We start from the raw sequence: 21,412 nt of genomic DNA, 5'->3' as shown, positions 1-21,412 counted from the left end.
AAAATGCTACAGGAAGCTTCCTCCAGTTTTTGTGTAACCTGTTTACACAGTTTGTATAATTCGTTTCTCTCAGTTATTAGTAAATGGACCCAAGAAAATGAGATGAAGACAGAAATCATGTGAACTGTTGTAATCTACTTTGTGGGAAGACGGCACCTGATTCTCCTTGAGCGATGCCCCACTCAGTCACCCCCCAGACACACCCTTTTCTAGCGTTGCAGGTTCTAAGAATCACTGTGAAATCAAAAGTCCCTAAAACCTGGATTTTGCCTTGGGAAACTTTTAAAGTTTTTTAGTCTGATAGAAATTTGGAGCTATATATGGGATAAAATTTTAAAATAATATTTAATATAATAATATTGATGATGCTATCCTTAACAGAGAAGCTGCAATTGCCCATTTTAAATAGGGTGTTAATTTTGTGAAGGGTAGTGTATTTCCAAGGCAGAAGTTCTCACAGCAGTGAATCTTGTATGTTAACCTTGTAAAAAATTAAGTGTTTAACCCCATGGAATTAACCCCATGGAATTCATAAACTCTTATATTGAGAACCATCCTCTCCTTTTATACTTACTATCAAATATCTACTAAGTTTTACCAAGAATCTTAGTTTTTAAAGGATTGTGTTGTCAATATTTAAATTAATTTTTAATTAATTTTAAAATGCATATTTACCTGTTTCCTATAAGAAAACAGATAATGAACCATTCTGATAAACTCATTTTTAAAAGTATTTTTAAAAGTATATGTACCAGCTTGCTAACAACTTTGTGGAAAGAAAGCAATATATTTGGGAGGAAAACAAAAACGGAAGTGCCTTCACTCTCTTAGGCCAGTGATAGTCCCTCTCATTAGATAATGTTATTCAGCATTATCCAAAAAATAATCCCCAGGGTCCAGAGGCCAAGGGCCCAGGAATCGTGGGGATCAATGCGGAGCCCTACCCTCAGGTGGTACTCGAGGGAAGAGACGGACAGTCCAGAAGTCAGCAGATGCAAAAGACATAATTCCTATGAAACAGAAAACCAGCACAAACCAGAACCCTTTGGTTAAAGGGATGGAGGACCCCATTGGGTGGGGGTATTTGGGTCCTAGCAGGAAGCCCTCGTTGAGGACATGGTTTTGAGATGCGGCCCACGTGAGAAGGAGCCAGAGAGCTCTTAGGTCTTGGGTGCTGGGGGCACGCATGGGCCTGTCTGGGTCGTGACGAGCTGTTGGCTCCCCACGGTAAGCGCACCTGTGCTGTTCTGTTTTTCAGGTTCAGTTCCACGTGACCATTGGGCACACAGCACTGTCCCTTTACACCGACTGCCCCTTCCCCAAGTGGATGCACTGGGCTCTCATTGTCTATGCAGTCAGCTTCATATTCCTCTTCCTTAACTTCTATGTGCGGACGTACAAAGAGCCTAAGAAAGCAAAACCCGGAAAAACAGCAACGAATGGTATTTCAGCTAATGGTGTGAACAAATCCGAAAACCACCTAGTGGTAGAAAATGGCAAGAAGCAGAAAAATGGAAAAGCAAAAGGAGAGTAAAATGAACTGGGCCTTACCTGGGGTTGACAGTGAGGAAGTTCCCACTTCATTTAAGATTTCAGGGAAAACAGAAGCAAATGAGGGTTTGAGGGTGGGGAGCAAAAAGGCAAATGTGCTCTATGTATTATTAGTAACCTTTAGATTGAGTAAAGTGTTAAATACAACACCCAGATGTTTTATTTATGAAGTTTTTATTTTAAACTTTTTTTTTATCAGCCTTGATGTTGTCAGACCAAAGCAATCATCACGTGACTTTGGAGACCCTTCCCCCGCGCCCCTCCCCCTGCATTCACATCAACAGTGCATGAGATTTTTCATTTCTCTTCATCCTTCAGTGTGATGATCACAGAAACATGGTCTTTATGCATTTTTTTTTTTTTTTTAGCTAAATTGCAACTTAAGTACTGATGAAAATCAGTTACCTTATCTTTTCTGGTCCCAAACTGAAAATGCAGATATTTTAAAACGTGCACATTTGAATTCATTTGCTGACTGGAATGATCAAGTCTCTCCACCTGTAGTCTGAAGATACCCTTTTGGTTGGAATTAAATTTTAAAAATCTGATGATCTTTGTAGACTCTTAGAGGCTTTATGATGATGGTGTTGGTGAAAATAGAATTACAGTAAAATCCTGTCCAGTGGCTCAAAGTTCACTGTGACCTGCAGCACAAATCACTGTGGGAAACAATTTTTGTGATTAAAAGGCAGCCTTTCAATACTCCTGTTACTACTAGATATATATTATGAAAATTAAGATTACTGTCTGATTGGAACATGAAACAATTTATGTGTCTACTAGTAACATCATAAAATAGTTCTACATTTATGTGCTGTTAGAAGAGAATATGTTGATTTTTATCAGGCTTTCCTTGTTTTGATTTGTGGCTGTTACCGATTTTTCATATGTGGAAATACACCTACCTCTTCTGTTGGAAAGAACATTTAAAATTAAATAAATTTTAATTAAAAAATCAAGGAGTCCTCTAATGTAAATTTTAATACTAACTTTCAAATTCACTAACTTTTTTTTTGTTTTTTTACAAATAGCGTACAGCAAGCTTTTTTGTGAAATTATCCTTCTCTTTCAATGTGTTTAATTTTGGAGTGATATTTCTCTGTGTCAGAGTTGCAAGATCTTATTTGTAACTAGATACGAAGTGTAAACCCGTTTTGGTGCGATATTCTTGACTCCTTGGTGCTAAAGATCATTAAATTCAATGCTTGATTATTACAAGGTGTTAATTGCTAAGACATAAAGTGAGTAAAAGTGAGAGTAGTCAGAACCAGAAAATTAAATTTGCTCTTTACCAATGAAGTATTTCATGTAATGTAAAAACACAACTGGAAATTCACTGGGAAAGAACATGTACTATGTCTTATTACATAGGTTAAATTGCTAGTGGGTATTGCACAGAGATCTTGTGACCAAAAAATAAAAAGGCATGAGTATTTCTAAGTATCTTTAAGATATCAAAACTGCATGTGCAGGATGTAATGCTGTTTGTGCAGACTATTTCAGAATACTTTGTAAACTATGAAATATTTATTGTGCATTCAAATTACACACTCCCCCCCTCCCCCTTCAAGGCATGCAGACATGAGAACTACAGAAAATTTGCAGCACGTAATAGTTTGATCTAGGAGGATTCAACACTTTTGTTTTTACTGCTCAGTTTGTAATGACTAGAGATTTGTAAATCTTGTGAACATTCTGTACTGGTTCCCTAGAGCTATTCATTCCCCGCTACCTGATTTCAGCACAATAAATATACTACTGCTGTGGGAAAAATGATTTTTTTGGCTACTCAGTTTGTTATAATATAAATCTGCTAGATATTTATTTATTTAATTCAGTTGTTAATATTCTAAATTATTCCCTGCTGCCAATTTCTAATGTAGACAAGAAATGAAACTAGAACTTCGGTGTCAATAATTTCTGGCAAAAAGCTTATTTTTTCATGGTAGCATATTTTTACTTTAAAACTTAGATGTATCTTTGGAAGAATTTTTGGATCCTGACATATCATTTTGTTGTGAATTCTTACATTTGTCATTTCAAATGTAAGCTTTTTTTTTTTTTTTTAAAGAAACTTTTAATTTTATATTGGAGTGTAGTTGACTAATAATGTATTGGTTTCAGGTGTACAGTGAAGAGATTCAGTTATGCATATCCGTGTATCTATTCTTTACCAAATTCTTTTCCCATTTAGGTTGTTATATAATACTGAGCTGAGTTCCCTGTGCTATGCAGTAGTAGGTCCTTGTTGGTTATCCATTTTAAATATAGCAGTGTGTACATGGTAACACTATTTAATGGTGTGCTGTTTTTTGTTCTAAAAATAAAGTTAGCAAGTTCTCCTGTGCTGATATTTAAATCTTCCATTCTTTACTATACTTTTAAGTTTTTTTTTTCCAAAGATAATTTTAAGATATAATAAATACAGCCTTTTCTGATCGCTTTCATAATTTCTCTATCACCCCACTAAATACACATGCCTCATATGTAAAAATCAGTGAGGAGGATTGCATCCTCTTTCTGGTAAAACTTTGTCATTAACTTAAGAAAAGTTTTCTAACACAGAAAATAGGGAATTTCTGAAATATTTGCATTGACTAGAAATAATTGAGATGTGTTAGCAGTGTGTTTTCCCATTGAATTGATAACTACGGCTCTCTTTCTTCTCTTTTCTGTGTTACTCCTGGCTCTGTTTTGCTGGTGGACGCTGACTAGTTGCAGTTTTAGCATTATTAATTTAGTTATTCTCTTTTTCACCCTTTCCACGCATACTCTGAGGCATTCAAAAATATTTTCCTATAGATTATTATATTCACATTTTAGAACATGAAATCTAGCAGTGCTTTTTTATTTATCAGGAATATTTTAATTTGAAAGCTTGCTTCATATAGGTTAGTTGCTCAGCCATGTCCGAATTTTTGCGACCCCATGGACTGTAGCCCACCAGGCTCCCCTTGTCCATGGGATTCTCCAGGTAAGAATGCTGGAGTGGGTTGCCATTCTCTCCTCCAGTTCTTCCTGACCCAGGGATTGAACTAGGGTCTCCTGCATTGCAGACACATCTGAGTCATCAGAGAAGTGCTTCATAGAGGGATACCCTATAAATGAGAAGGAGAACCTAGAGATGGAGGTGATTTTGCTGTCATATCTATTAATAATGTAGTTGAAGCCTTGGGTATTGACTGTTGGGGCAGAGCTTTTGAATCTCACCTTCAGTAGACTGTGACAGCATGCTGAACTGTTCAGTCTCTCAGCTCTTGCCTTATTATCGCCTTAACCTCAGCCAGCCGTATTTGTAACATTGTCCTTACTGAGAAAAAGATGACTTTGGATGTATGGGCTGTAAGTGGCATCCTCACTACAGACCTGGGTGACTCAGAGTTAGGATTTTGCTGGATGATCAATAGGGTCAAAGAGCTGAGAGGGTGAGCAACCTGCCCAGGCACACAGCATCTGAGCAGGAAACACAAAACCTGCTTGATGAAATCAATCATCTGCCACTCAGCATGTAAGCAGTTTTGACAGGTAACCTCAGAAAGCAAGTCCTTACTACTGGGTTTTAAAATCCATCCTTAAATTAAGCTTAGGTACTTCAGGCAGGGGCTTCCCTGGTGGCTCAGCATTAAAAGAACCCACCTGCCAATGCAGGAGATGTGAGTTCAATCCCTGGATCAGGAAGATACCCTGGAGGAGGAAATGACAACCTATTTCAGGACTCTTGCCTGAAAAGTCCCATGGACAGAGGAGCCTGGTGGGCTATATAGTCCACGGGGTAGCGAAAGGGTCGGACACGACTTAGTGACTAACAGCAACAACAATTTTAGGCGGAGGACATCTGAACCAGAAGGATCTTTGTGAAAAGGAAGAAATGTAGAAACATTTCTTGTGTGAAAACACTGATCACACAAGTGTTTTTCAGGTCGGTTTTCCTGATGTAATATAGAGGGAATGCACAAGTGTCAGTTGAAGGGCACAGCGTTTTTTTTTTTAAGTTTTTATAATAGGAGGCTGTAACATAACTGTGTTCCTGAAGATTCAGAAGTCTAAGTTAAAAGTTATAATTGACATACAGAACAAATACCAGGTGAGGACTATGACATATGAAAAGATGGTAATAGCTTCATTTGGATGGTGACTAATTACCATCCTGGCAGGGGGATGATCTGAATTATCTCTTGGTGTCCTTTTGCACTTACAGGTCTAAATTTTGCTGTATCTTTTGAGAAATTAAATGTTCTTCTATCTGTTTAAAAGAAATCCCAGAACTTAAGTCTCCTTTTTTGTCTTTTTCATTTTACAACATAGAGACATGTTTACATGTCCACATGTGACCGAAGTTTCCTTCATACTTTTATTTCTTGGAGATCCATCTGATCTTAAATTGAAATTCAACTAGAATTTTTTTTATTTTTTCTATTCACATAAGTATGTGCATGCGTGTCACTCGCTTCACCTGTGTCTGACTCTTTGCAACCCTATGAACTGTAGCCCACCAGGCTCCTCTGTGCGTGGTGATTCTCCAATCAAGAATACTGGAGTGGGCTGCCATGCCCTCCTTCAGGGGATCTTCCCCGGTCCAGGCATAGAACCCACATTTCTTCCATCTGCTGCATTGGCAGGTGGGCTCTTTACCACTAGCGTCCTCGTAGGTGAGGGTTCCCCAAAGAATCTGTCCTTAAAGCAGTATCTTCTTTAAGAATAAATGCATGCTGAAACACATCATTTGATATCTATCTACCTAATCTAATGCAGCTATCAGAAAGTCACATTGTAACTGAACATCTCCACAAAGAATATGTCCACATTAAAAGCCATTCTAAGATGAAAAACTCTGGGAAGGTTTAAATAATACAACCACTACTAAAAAGACAAGGTCTTGAAGTTACTGGATATCCCACTTTAAATACAAGACTGTGCGTTGTAAAGAGTATTTGTCAGCCCACAGGCATGTTCTGTATCCACTGTCAGTCTCCACATACCCTTGAATCCTTTTCTTTCAATTTTAGAGAAGCCAGTCAGGTAGTTCCTTTCCTCCGTTTAATTTTTTTTTTCTTCCTTTTTTTCATTTGCCGTGAAGAGAAAGGAAAGTGTGCAGTTGAGATTCATTCTTTGTCATCTCTGATGCTGTAGGCTTAGACTGAGATTCTCCTCCCTGTGAGGTAGCTATCCTAAGAACCAGTCTTTCAAGAAGAATGATTACCAAGCTATTTGGTAATGAGAGGGTGGGTAGCTTATTAGTCTTGCACAGTATTATGTTAGTGACATTCACACCTCACCTTTGAATATGATTTATGTTCTAATTTCCTCAGTAAATCTGGGAACCAAACACACTTTAACATTTTTCTAAGCAGATTATATATAGTTAGGGTTTATCAACTATACATATATGTGAAGTTCAGATATTTTCCATGTTGAATTCTCATAGTGAAAATTCAAGATGTTATTTGGTTACAAAGATAGTTGCTCATTAAAGATATATTTATTTGACAACGTTTACATGTTTACGTTAGACTTGAATTATTATCACCAGCCCTCGTAAAAGTGGTGTCTGGTCTTTTTGTCAGAAAGAAAAGGAGTATGGGAGCTAGTACCATATGGGAGTATGGGACTTGATTTGGGGAAAAAATTTCTAATTTATTCTCAGAGTTGAAATTTGGAGTTTACATCCCAGAGTCTTCTGCACATATTAACTACTTAGGAAATCCAGCTGCATCTTTAGGTTTGTGTGCTGGATGTTAACAACTCTATGAATCCATTCCTAACCCTTTGAAATGCTCTCCTTCCATCCTTTCCTCCCTTTGTGTTAACAGTCTGGAGGATGAAAGAGTACATTTCTCAGACTCCCTGACAAATTCAGGTTAACTAGTTGCTTGCTGCTAAGTCGCTTCAGTCGTGTCCAACTCTGTGTGACCCCATAGACGGCAGCCCACCAGGCTCCACCGTCCCTAGGATTCTCCAGGCAAGAACACTGGAGTGGGTTGCCATGCCCTTCTCCAGGAGATCTTCCCAACTCAGGAATCAAACTGGTGACTCCTGCATTGCAGGTGGATTCTTTACCATCTCAGCCGCCAGGGAAGCCTCAGGGAGGCACTTAATGAAACTTTTGAAAGGCAGAAGGGAGGTGGATGCCATCTTTCTGTAGTAATGCAATTGTATGAATAGACTTCTTACTGACATATATGTTGGCAATAGCTGAACTGCATGTTCTACTATCTTGGCACCAAGTTGGTGAAGGCAGGCAGTGGAAGTGGTGATAACAGTCATGGCAGATGTGGTCATGGGAATTTGAAGTCAAAGACTTAGTGGGTGGCCTCCTGACTTTTATTCCTCCAAGTTATCAGTAATAGTGTAAGTATCTAATCCTTTGAATTACAGCCCTTTCTGCCTGAAATACGTTGAGTGATATCTATTGCATGCAGTGAAGTATTACATACTTCATGTAAGTATTACATTACTTACATAATGAAGTATTCAGTACCAAAATGTAGTCAGGAAACAGGCTGCTTGAGATAAGAATGTGGCATTGGTTATCTGACCTCGTTGAGTTTATAGGCAGTGACAATTTCATGACCAGTGGGAAATGAGATACTATTTTCCATGTAGCAGATAGCTGACATTTTCACCATGGTCACCTAGAACAAAATAACTACTGAAAGCAAAGTCTTTGGCAGACCTAGTGGTGGCATTATTGAAGCATTGTGATAGAAATGAGGAATATAAAGACTTGAGTGAGATGGATGTTTCTGATTGCCCTGCAGAGCTATCAGAAAGAAAAATGGCTCATTCCTAGCTGCCCTAAGAGGCCCTCTTACATCTTGTAGTGGAAGATCTCACCTTAAAATGAGGTCCAAAGTTTGGTCCAAAGTGGTGGCAGAATTACCACTGAAGTTCACAGCCTCAATAAGTGAAAGTTGCGGTGTTAATTGGGAAAGAGTGGGAACCAAAGAATTGGAATGGGGACATTTGGATGGATTTGGATGAATCCGAGAACCTGAATCTCTAAATCCCATTGAATATCTCTAGCCAAGAAAAGCAGCACTTTCTTCCTGGTCAGATATTAGTCCTTGGTTACTTGAGATCCTGTAATGACTTCAACCAAGGTGGTTGTTGTTCAGTCCCTAAGTCCTGTCCGACTTTGCAACCCCATGAACTGCAGCTTGCCAGGCTTCCTCGTCCTTCACAGTCTCCTGGAGCTTGCTCAAACTCATGTCCATTGAGTCATCCAGCCATCTCTGTTGCCCCTTTCTCCTCTTGCCTTCAATCTTTCCCAGCATCAGGGTCTTTTCCAACGAGTCAGCTATTCACATCAGGTGGCCAAAGTATTGGAGCCTCAGTTTCAGCAGCAGTCCTTCCAATGAATATCCAGGGTTGATTTCCTTTAGGACTGACTGGTTTCATCTCCTTGCAGTCCAAGGGACTCTCAAGAGTCTTCTCCAACACCATAGTTCAAAAGAATCAGCCTTCTTTATGGTCCAACTCTCACATCCATACATGACTACTGGAAAAACCATAGCTTTAGACTATACAGACATTTGTTGGCCAAGTGTTGTCTCTGTTTTTTAATACACTCTCTAGGTTTGTCATAGGTTTTCTTTCAAGGAGAAGTGTCTTTTAATTTCATGGCTGCAGTCACTGTCTCACCCAAGGTGGAAACCTTCTAAAACAATGCTGATCTTCCTCGTGTCTGCTTTCTACGCTTTTAGTGTCATCAGATCTGTCAGAAGAATTAGAGCATGCTCCAGGGAGAAAACACAGAATCTATCCTGTGATGAGATAGCCTAGAATTATCAGATCAGATCAGATCAGTCGCTCAGTCGTGTCCGACTCTTTGCGACCCCATGAATCACAGCATGCCAGGCTTCCCTGTCCATCACCAACTCCCAGAGTTCATTGAGACTCAATGTCCATCGAGTCAGTGATGCCATCCAGCCATCTCATCCTCTGTCGTCCCCTTCTCCTCCTGCCCCCAATCCCTCCCAGCATCAGAGTCTTTTCCAATGAGTCAACTCTTCGCATGAGGTGGCCAAAGTACTGGAGTTTCAGCTTTAGCATCATTCCTTCCAAAGAAATCCCAGGGCTGATGTCCTTCAGAATGGACTGGTTGGATCTCCTTGCAGTCCAAGGGACTCTCAAGAGTCTTCTCCAACACCACAGTTCAAAAGCATCAATTCTTCGGTGCTCAGCCTTCTTCACAGTCCAACTCTCACATCCATACATGACCACAGGAAAAACCATAGCCTTGACTAGACGAACCTTTGTTGGCAAAGTAATGTCTGTGGTTTTGAATATGCTATCTAGGTTGGTCATAACTTTCCTTCCAAGGAGTAAGCGTCTTTTAATTTCATGGCTGCAGTCACCATCTGCAGTGATTTTGGAGCCCAGAAAAATAAAGTCTGACACTTTTTCCACTGTTTCCCCATCTATTTCCCATGAAGTGATGGGACCAGATGCCATGATCTTCGTTTTCTGAATGTTGAGCTTTAAGCCAACTTTTTCACTCTCCACTTTCACCTTCATCAAGAGGCTTTTCAGTTCCTCTTCACTTTCTGCCATAAGGGTGGTGTCATCTGCATATCTGAGGTTATTGAGATTTCTCCCAGCAATCTTGATTCCAGCTTGTGTTTCTTCCAGTCCAGCGTTTCTCATGATGTACTCTGCATATAAGTTAAATAAACAGGGTGACAATATACAGCCTTGACGTACTCCTTTTCCTATTTGGAACCAGTCTGTTGTTCCATGTCCAGTTCTAACTGTTGCTTCCTGACCTGCATACAGATTTCTCAAGAGGCAGGTCAGGTGGTCTGGTATTCCCATCTCTTTCAGAATTTTCCAGTTTATTGTGATCCACAGTCAAAGGCTTTGGGACTTGGCTAATTTTTCCCTGCTTGATTCTATGAATGCTAAGCAAGCAAAAAGAAACATGTCTTAGGGTTACCCTGAAATTATTTTTAAAGAATTTGATGGGATTGAAATTATTAATATATATGTACTTATCAGAATAATTTGAGGACATAACAGTGAGGAGTAGCTTTAATAATTGTCAAATGTTTAACCTGAAATCAGGAAAACCTGGAATCATTAATGGCCTGCATCAGAGTGAGACATATGTTAGAAATTCATTGTGTTACGGAGGAGAGACTCCAAAGGCTAAGGGTGTTAGGAATGTTGCAGGTTATTTATTGCATGTGACTCTCCTTGACCGCTGTCTCATCATATTTGAGAAATACAGTGTTAACTGTATGTTGGTCATATGTCCTTGCAAATTTCTGTAGTGGCTGTTTTCTGTAGGCTGTGGACTGTAAGGAGGAAAACTTCTTCTACCCTCTTAGGTTCATGACCGTTTGGTTCAGTTCAGTTGCTCAGTCGTGTCCGACTCTTTGAGACCCCATGGACTGCAGCACGCCAGGCCTCCCTGTCTATCACCAACTCCCAAAGTTTACTCAAACTCATGTCCATCGAGTCAGTGATGCCATCCAACCGTCTTATCCCCTGTTGTCCCCTTCTCCTCCCACCTTCAATCTTTCCCATCATCAGGGTCTTTTCAAATGAGGCAGTTCTTCGCATCAGATGGCCAAAGTATTGGAGTCTCAGCTTCAGCATCAGTCTTTCCAATAAATATTCAGGACTGATTTCCTTTAGGATGGACTGGTTGGATCTCCTTGCAGTCCAAGTGTCTCTCAAGAGTCCTCTCCAGTGTCACTGTTCAAAAGCATCAACTCTTCGGGGCTCAGCTTTCTTTATAGTCCAACTCTCACATCTATACATGACTACTTGAAAAACCGTAGCTTTGACTAGACAGACCTTTGTTGACAAAGTAATGTCTCTGCTTTTTGATATGCTGTCTAGGTTGGTCATAACTTTTTCAAGGAGCAAGCGTCTTTTAATTTCATGGCTGCAATCACCATCTGCAGTGATTTTGGAGCCCCCCAAAACAAAGTCTGTCACTGTTTCCATTGTTTCCCCATCTATTTGCCATGAAATGAAGACCGGATGCCATGATCTTAGTTTTCTGAATGTTGAGTTTTAAGGCAACTTTACCTGTGAATTAAACTGACAAGAGACATTATCAGGAGAAGAGCTTTATAACATTGATGTTAATATTTTTAATTTTATATGCATAGGTGAAGAAATAAAAAACCTGAAGAAATGGTTAGCCTTGGGAATTATATACCATTTTAACAAAAGACAACAAATTATAGAGAGGTGACTGGACAAAGGAAAGGGAATCTCAGATTCTAGGGCTCAGACTCTGTAGGAAAGTAACTAGAAAGCATATAGGAGAAACTCATGGGAGATAGGGTTATTTTGTAAGGTTGTTTTTTGTTTTTTTCATAATGCAGACTCATCTCCGTTCCTTCTTTGTTTTCAGGGATAAGGATTGTTCTCCCTTTTCTGATACAGGAGTAGAGGGAACAGCCTCACAGGGAAAATTTATTCCCTGCTGTTAGGCAGTCAGAGGGAGGGCAAAGAGCTCTTTCTGTGTCTGCTTTTTCTCAGTTGTCTGCAGCTCAAAAAATCCTTGTTGTCAAAGTGAAGTGCTTTGGGGTAACGTACTCCGATCCTTCAGGATGATGAAGGAGGGAAAGTGCTGTTTCTGAAATATATTCTCTGACTTCAGTAGGAATGATGGTATTGCCGATTGCTAGAGGCCAAATGCCAGTACTTAAATGCCAAAATGGACATGGTTATAGTAATGGGCAGCTGAGTCTGACAGTTATTATTATTAGGCCATGCCACATGGCTTGCAGGAACTTATTTCCCTGACCAGGGATTGAACCTGTGCCCTCTGCAATGGAAGCATGGAGTCTTAACCACTGGACTGCCGGGGAACTCCCCTGAGTCGTTATTAAAATAGCTTCATCTGTATTTATGTGTGTGTGTGTGCATGCTCAGTCATGTCTGACTCTTTATGACCCCATGGACTGTAGCCCACCAGACTCCTCTGTCCATGGAATTTTCCAGGCAAGAATGCTGGAGTACATTGCCATTTCCTCCTCCAGGGGATCTTCCTGACTCAGGGATCGAACCCTCATCTCTTGCATATCCTGCATTGGCAGGAGTCTTCTTTACCAACTGCGCCACCTGGGAAGCCCGAGTAGTAATGGTGGCTGTTAATTTATTATGATGTCCCTAGGACTGAAACAGATAGGCAACCTACTTGATTTCTATCTCTCACTCTAAACTTAGTGAGCACAGGTGTGGCTTGAGTCTCCACGACAGAGAGAGACAGCCTCCACACCAGTTTCTATACTTGAGTCATTTCATAGACCCAGGACTTCCTAAATGAAAGGAATGTGGGAATGTGGGGTTCCCTTGAGAAAATTCCCTGTGACATTGTCACAAGAATGCAGTATAAATTCTACTAGCTTTCACCCAAAGGGAAGGGAAATAAGCAGACTTTAGGGAATTACTGGATCACTGAGCCGATGCTGATCGTCAGGCACCCAAATTCCCACTGTGACCATCAGTCAAAACCGAGGCTTAAAGAGGCTGGGGGATAAAGGTAATTTTGGCCTAAGTCCATCTCACAGTGGCCCCATGGATCCCCAAACCTACACTCTTTGGTTCCTGAATGTACAGTGGATTAGTCATACTCAGTCTTTGGCTGAATCTCAACATTGGTTCCCTGAGTGGAATGAGGGCTAATATAGATTAAAGGCCCAAGTCAAAGCCCTTAAATATCAATCACCTTCTTGAAACAGTGGACCAAAAGGAATACCATGTTTCTCCATGAATGTTAGAGGTTCATGCCAGCAACGAAGGCATGAAGATTCAGGGGTGATTACTTTTATTATACACTAATTTAACTCTCCAATTTGACCCTAGCCAGATATTGGAGAGTCTTGGAGAATGACCTTGGATTATTTATGCATATATGCGTGCATGCTTAGTCCTATCTGACTCTGCAACCCCCTGGACTTTAGCCCGCCAGAATCCTCTGTCCGTGAGATTCTCCAGGCAAGAATCCTGGAGTGGGTTGCCATTTCCTCCTCCAGGGGCTCTTCCCAACCAGGGATCAAACCCATGTCCCCTGCATTGGCAGGCAGATTCTTTACCACTGAGTAATCTGGGAAATGTTAACTTAATCATGTAACTCCAAGTTCAGTGGCTGTTCTACTGCTGCTGCTGGTAAGTCGCTTCAGTCATGTCCGACTCTGTGCGACCCCAGAGACAGCAGCCCACCAGGCTCCCCCGTCCCTGGGATTCTCCAGGCAAGAACACTGGAGTGGGTTGCCATTTCCTTCTCCAATGCATGAAAGTGAAAAGTGAAAGTGAAGTCGCTCAGTCGTGTCTGACTCTTAGCGACCCCATGGACTGCAGCCCACCAGGCTCCTCTGTCCATGGGATTTTCCAGGCAAGAGTACTGGAGTGGGGTGCCATTGTCTTTTCCAAGTGGCTGTTCTAGACATGGTCAATTAACTGCAACAAATCAATATAATTTTGACATCTGATACTTAGCTATCAATCTTCAAATGTTTTTCTTCTCCTTTCCAATAAAGAGGAAACAGAAGTAGTTTCTTTCACCTTTATTTTTTTGTGGTCTTACTGCAGGATAGTGTTGATTATCTAGTATTCTATAATAATCTATAAATCCTGTTTGTCTCATTGCACCATAAGATATTTCTTGGTTCATCCTGCTATTGGATGTGGTGATTAGTGATGAGGATGAGGTAGAAAGTGAAAGTGTTAGTTGCTCAGTCATGTCCAACTCTTTGCGACCCCTTGGACTGTAGCCTTCCAGGCTCCTCTGTCCATGGAGTTCTCCAGGCAAGAATACTGGAATGGGTTGCCATTCCCTTCTCCAGGGGATCTTTCCAACCTAGGGGATGAACCCAGGTCCTCTGCATTGAAGGCAGATTCTTTACCATCTGAGCTACCAAAGAAGCCCAGGAGGTGGGAAAATACCATGGTTCCTTGCTAAGTGCCCAAGAGGTGGTGGGAGCAGGAAAAAGCATGTATATTCAAAAGCCATGACATCAACAGTTTGGGGCAGTCCAGTGGTCTATAGCAGATGGAGATTTTTTTTGTCTTCAGTGAAAGACAATTGCTATTCTTTGTTACCCACCGGTATTAAAGAGGTGAATTTCTTAGACTACTATATTTCACTGGACCTTTGAAACAGTATATATACATTTAAGGGGCTACTTTACTAACTTATCAAGTAACCCATCAGGCTGACAGTTCTGGACGGAGCCAGAGTAGGAAATGGCTTTGTTCCTACTATGGACTGCCATGCAAGTTACTCTGCTATTTGAGTCTTAAGATCCAACAGATCAAATGGTTCTTGAAGAATCTGACAGAAAGCAATCCTATAGGGGCCTCTGGCCAGCCTTAACATAGAATTACAGTGCAGTCCTCTAGGGCTTTAGGGTAAAGCCATAGTCTAGTCTCCAAATATGCCATTTTAAAGAAACAGATCCTGGACTGCTTCCAGACCGTGGGAGAAATTTGTGTAGCTGACCACAGACTATCACATGACCATGGAAGCTGTACTGCCTATCGTGGACTGGGTGTTATCCGATTCGTTGTGTCATAAGCTAAGCCATGCACAGCAGTACCCTTTCATCAAGTGGACAGCCACGAAGGCCCAGGTGAGTGGCGAGGGCAGTGCCTCACCCTGCCACAGCATCAGTCCTGCTGCACTGTCGCTTTTCCCTCAGCCCACGAGTTTGACCTCTTGAAAATTTCTGTGAAATACAGATTGATTGTGTTTACACGTGTCTGATCCATTCTGCCTTGCTTTGTGTCCTAGGACACTGACCCATGTGGACACTGACCCATGTGGACAGTGCATCACTTTGGCTCCCTGATCAGCTGGATCTAATCAATAGGAGATCAAAAGTGGATGGATAGAATGCATAGAACATCTGTTCCATGCTCTTTCCCTACTTGGGTGATGCATCTCTGACCCTAGCTACTTCCCTCCACAACCACAGTCCCTGCTGGGAAATCTATCCACAGTTTTAATTCTCACTAAGCTCTGGGAGCACTGCTTTCTTCTCTCGCTTCTTCACTTCTAGGGGTGATAACAGCATCATCCTCTTGCTAGGGTCTTGGCACCAGAAAGTCATTTGTTCCTTTAACCTTGCTTACACCTCTGTAAGCCATCTCTTTATAAAAGGTTTTTCATTTAAACCATCTGTGATAAATTTTCATTTATGCTGAAACTCTGATTGGGAAAATGAAAAAGAAAATAATCGTGCCTGGTAAATACCCTTATGGCAGAAAGTGAAGAGGAACTCAAAAGCCTCTTGATGAAAGTGAAAGAGGAGAGTGAAAAAGTTGGCTTAAAGCTCAACATTCAGAAAACGAAGATCATGGCATCTGGTCCCATCACTTCATGGGAAATAGATGGGGAAACAGTGGAAACAGTGTCAGACTTTATTTTGGGGGCTCAAAAATCACTGCAGATGGGGACTACAGCCATGAAATTAAAAGACGCTTACTCCTTGGAAGAAAAGTTATAACCAACCTAGATAGCATATTCAAAAGCACAGACATTACTTTGCCAACAAAGGTCCATCTAGTCAAGGCTATGGTTTTTCCAGTGGTCATGAATGGCTGTGAGAGTTGAACTGTGAAGAAAGCTGAGCGCCAAAGAATTGATGCTTTTGAACTGTGGTGTTGGAGAAGACTCTTGAGAGTCCCTTGGACTGCAAGGAGATCCAACCAGTCCATTCTGAAGGAGATCAGCCCTGGGATTTCTTTGGAAGGAATGATGCTAAAGCTGAAACTGCAGTACTTTGGCCACCTCATGCGAAGAGTTGACTCATTGGAAAAGACTCTGATGCTGGGAGGGATTGGGGGCAGGAGGAGAAGGGGATGACAGAGGATGAGATGGCTGGATGGCATCACTGACTCGATGGATGTGAGTTTGAGTGAACTCCGGGAGATGGTAATGGACAGGGAGGCCTGGCGTGCTGGGATTCATGGGGTCGCAAAGAGTTGGACACGACTGAGTGACTGAACTGAACTGAACTGAAATACTATTCCACATAAAATGCAAACACAAGCTGGAAATGGACTGCAGCAGTGTTACAGCTTCACTTGTGAGCCGGCCTGAAAATGTGTGAAAGGATGTATGTATGTATGTGTTAGCCGCTCAGTCATGTTCAATTCTTTGCAACCCCATGGACTGTGGGCTGCCAGGTTTCTCTGTCCACGGAATTCTCCAGGCAAGAATACTGGAGTGGGTTGCTATTTCTTTCTCCAGGGGATCTTCACGACCCAGGGACTGAACCTGAGTCTTTTGGGTCTCCTGCATTGACAGATTCTTTACCACTGTATCACCTGGGAAGCCTATCCTAATATTGTTTGATTGTGGACTAAAGTAACTTGAATTCAGGCAAAGAAGATCATGAAAGGAAAGAGTGTGATTTCTTAACTAAATACTGAAGCACTTCAAAATTTATTTATTAACAATAAATTCAAAGAACTTTCTATATTAGCATTTATTATTTTATATTAGGAATTAATTTGCACTTGTTATAAGACAGTACTGGAATAGCTCTGGTTAGAATAGCAGGAGAGATAATCAGATTAAGGGCTCCTGGTTGGGCACTGTGACAATAATAGAAATTAATGACTTTAAATCCAGAGGGGCCTGCCATGGATTCCTGGATTAAGGACCATTACTAATACCATGCCAATCCCTGTATACATCTATAAATCTCCTGCAGTTTGAACATAAATGTAATGGTGCATAAAGCTATTATAAACATCCATGTGCAGGTTTTGTGTGGACATGTTTCCAACTGCTTTGGGTGACTACGCAGGAGCAAATTGCTGGTTCATGTGGTAGAAGTATGTGGTTTTTTTGGTAAGAAACTACTGAACTGTCTTCCAAAGTGGTTGTACCGTTTCCCACTCTTGCCGGCAATGAGTGAGAGTTCCTGCTGCTCCACGTCCCTGTCCGCATTTGATGTTGTCAGTTTTGGAGGCTACTGTTCTAATGGGTGTGTAGTGTCATCTCATTGTTATTTTCATTTGCAATTTTCTAATGACATAGAATGTGGAGGATTTCTTCATATCTTCATTTGCTGCCTGTCTGTCTTATTGGATGAAATATCTGCTCAGGTCTTTTGCCCATTTTAAATTTGGATTGTTTATTTTCTTATTGTTGAGCTTCAAGAGTGCCATGTGTATTTTAGGTAGCGGTCCTTTGTCAGATAGGTCTTCAGCAAATATTTTCTGTTAGTCTGTGGCTTGTCTCCTGCTGTCTTGATAAATCATATTTTTTAATTACCTTAAACTTATGCTTCATTTTTTAGAGCATACAGACTAGAGGAAACATATTCCAGGTTTGTTTTATTCTTGCTAGTTAGACATAAATTGTGATTTTATAAATATATTGAGTCATAATGATCAGACTATTATGAAGGCAACGGCTCTGACTTCTTGGAATAATCAGTCACAGACATTTAATCATTTACATTTCTCATTAATACGATTAGTTTCATTTAGATATTGCTGAAAGGATCAGCACCTTTTTGCCATCGTTGTGCTGTAGACTCAGCAGGGGAAGAAGGGATTCTTTATTCCAGTAAAAATTTGAGGTGGCTTGGTTCATCCCATATTTTAATTTTATACTTAAAATTCATGTTAGTTTGCCCACTTCTATATCACAATTGGGTAGTCAGGTTTAATGAGAACTCAATGAAATATTGCTGGAAAAGCATTTAGCCTATGGCCTGGCACATACTACTGCTACTGCTGCTGCTAAGTTGCTTCAGTCGTGTCCGACTCTGTGCGACCCCATAGACGGCAGCCCATCAGGCTCCCCCATCCCTGGAATTCTCCAGGCAAAAACACTGGAGGGGGTTGCCATTTCCTTCTCCAATGCATGAAAGTGAAAAGCGAAAGGGAAGTCGCTCAGTCGTGTCCGACTCTTCGAGACCCCACAGACTGCAGCCTAGCAGGCTCCTCCGTCCATGGGAGTTTCCAGGCACATACTAAGTGTTCAATAAACAGTCAATGTTACCACAGGGTTTCCGTAATTTTATTGCCACTGTAGTAATTACAGCATCTTATTAGTACTGTCATCAGATCAGATCAGATCAGATCAGTACTGTCATATAGTTGTAATATTACATAATAATTTGACTAATAATGTCTCATTTTTAAAAAGATTATTTATTTTGGGTTGTGCTGGGTCTTCGTTGCTGTATGCAAGCTTTCTGTAGTTGCAGAGAGTGGAGGTTACTCTCTAGTTGCGTTGCGTGGGCTTCTCTTCACGGTGGCTTTCCTGGTTGCAGGGCACAGGCTCTAGACACTCGGGTTGCAGTAGTTGCGGCATCCAGGCTCAGAAGTTGTGGTGCACAGGCTTAGTTGCTCCCCAGCATGTGGAATCTTCCTGAGGCAGGGACTGAACCCATGTCCCCTCCATTGGCAGGCACATCCTTACCCGCTGTACCACCAGGGAAATCCAATTTGTCTCATTTTGATTTATACTTACCAGCAATCTTAGGAAGCGGTTCTCACCTGCCATGGTTTTCACAGTGCTGCCACATGGCCAGCTCAGTTTAGGAAAGAGATTAACACTCTAGACTGGGAGCCTATTTCAAGCAGTAGCATCAATTAATAAACATTATATGCAATTAGACTTTCCTATTCATGGAATGAGAAGAAGTGGGTTACCATGACCTAGTGGGACCTCTTATCATGTGGGTATAGAATATTATTAACTATTTTCTGGTGAGTGTAAAGGGTCAAAAGTGACTTGAAGAAGAAGTAAAAAGAAATAAGACATATGAAAGTTATATGATTTTTTCTTATAGAGTTACTAAATATTTAGCATAAATTAATACATTGCTTTAATCTTGGTCTCTGAAAGTTTTATTTAAATATAAATAAATCTTAATATGAAAATACATACAGACACACATATATATTTAAATTGTATCATTGTGGTGTAAGTTCTTCTTAGGATACCTCCATTTGGCTATGGAATTGTACTGAAATTAACTGTCTTTCAAAGACTTAATTTTGAACATCTTTTTTGATGATTAAAATTACAGCAATTTATAAAGTTTGTAAAGGTTGAGATAAAGGTTAAAATTTCAACAGTTTATGCAACTTTTACCCTTTCATATTCAAATTTAAGTCAGAGGTTTCCTAACTGTAGGCATAATTTACATAAAAATTTGGGAAACAGTACTATAATTGAGGGAACAATTCCTTGTCAAGAGGTAGCATGTTTGTGTCAGAATTTAGATGTTATACAGAAAGCTTTGCTTATCATTTTAAGGTAATCGTTCTTTATACTCTCAGATTAATATTGAATACATTCATTTGACAAGTGTCTTGTCATTTCTCTCTATGTACCAATTATTGTGTTAGCTGAGGAACATAATAATATACATGCTAAACTTTAAAAAATGTCCCAAGTATTTCTTTTTTTTTCAAAATACATCCCAAGGACTTCCCTGGTGGTATGCTGGATTGGAGTCTGCCTGCCAGTTCAGGGGACCCAGGTTTGATTCCTGGTCTGGGAGGATTCCACGTGCAGCTAAGCCTGTGGGCTATAACTACTGAGCCTGTGCTCTAGAATCTGTACGCCGCAACTACAGAAGCCCGTGCACACAGAGCCTGTGCTCTGCCACAGGAGAAGCCACTGCAATGAGAAGTCTGTGTAGTAGTGAAAAGTAGCCCTCACTTGCCACAAGAGAAGGCCCAGGCATCAGTGAAGTCCCAGCGCAACCAAAAGTAATCGACAAAATAAAATATTAAAAAATGCATCCTAAACTTTTGAAGAAGCCAATGACTTGTGGAGAAGATGGGCAAAGAAAATGAAATATTATAAATGGTGCTAAAAACTAGATCCAGAGAGGAGAGAGAGTTAGAACCACTTCATAAAAGCTTGCTTCTAAAGAGTTTCTTTGTGTATTTGTGTATTTCTTTGTGTATTTGTAGACACAAATAATTTTTTTGTGTCTAGACACGCATATATTTGTGTTTAACGTTTATGGTGGCCAGTGCTATCCTCGGTGTGACATCTAAGTGTGACAAACACCTGTTTGTTCTCTGTATCTACAATCTGAGTTTCGTTTGTTTTTTTGTGTTTTAGATTCCACATGTAAGTGAAATCATACAATGTTTGTCTTTCTGTGTCTGACTTAATTTCACCTAGTAAAACACCCTCAAGTTCTATTCCTGTTATCACAAATGGCAAGATTTACTTCTTGTTTATGGCTGAGTAGTATTCGTGTGTATGTGTGTGTGTGCATGTGAGAGAGACACCTTCTTTATCCGTTCATGCATCATTGAACACAGATCATTACAGTGAACACAGGGGTCCATATACCCTTTTGAATTATTGTTTTCATACCCTTCAGAAAGAACCCCAGAAGTGGAACTGCTGAATCCTATGATAGCTCTATTTTTAATTTGTTTTTGAGTAAATTCTATACTGTCTTCCATACTGGCTGCATCAGTTTACATTCCCATCAACAGTGCATGAGGGTCCCCTTCTCTCCCTATCCTCACCAATACTTGTTTTTGTTTTTTTTTTTAATAATGGCCATTTGGACAGGTGGGGTGATATGGTGGTTTTGACTTGCATTTCCCTGGTGATTAGTGATCATGAGCATCATTTCACGTGCCTCTTGGCCATCAGTATGTCTTTGGAAAAATATGTATTCATATCCTGTGTCCATTATGGCTTCCCTTGTGGCTCAGCTGGTAAGAAATCCATCTGCCATGCAGGAGACCTGGGTTCAATCTCTGGGTTGGGAAGATCCCCTGGAGAAGGGTAAAGGCTACCCATTCCAGTATGTTGGCCTGGAAAATTCCATGCCATGGAAAATTCCATGGGGTCCCAAAGACTTGGACATGACTGAACAACTTACACTTTCGTAAAATA

At 40.6% G+C, this 21,412-nt stretch overlaps 1 protein-coding gene across 1 annotated transcript in view; it reads left to right on the top strand.

The window, feature by feature from the left end:
* Positions 1 to 3,904, top strand: part of ELOVL4 (ELOVL fatty acid elongase 4) — a 40,277-nt gene extending 36,373 nt beyond the window's left edge. Inside the window, exon 6 of the mRNA XM_027550993.1 lies at positions 1,259 to 3,904. Within this exon, the coding sequence (XP_027406794.1) occupies positions 1,259 to 1,534 (276 nt within the window). The 3' untranslated portion in view covers positions 1,535 to 3,904. The remainder of the gene's footprint in view (positions 1 to 1,258) is intronic.
* Positions 3,905 to 21,412: the final 17,508 nt, after the last annotated feature.

This window comes from Bos indicus x Bos taurus, chromosome 9 (assembly GCF_003369695.1).
Source record: "Bos indicus x Bos taurus breed Angus x Brahman F1 hybrid chromosome 9, Bos_hybrid_MaternalHap_v2.0, whole genome shotgun sequence".
In the NCBI taxonomy this organism is placed as follows: Eukaryota; Metazoa; Chordata; class Mammalia; order Artiodactyla; family Bovidae; genus Bos; species Bos indicus x Bos taurus.
The sequence above is the reverse complement of the archived record's forward strand: the minus strand, read 5'-3'. Positions and strand labels throughout refer to the sequence as shown.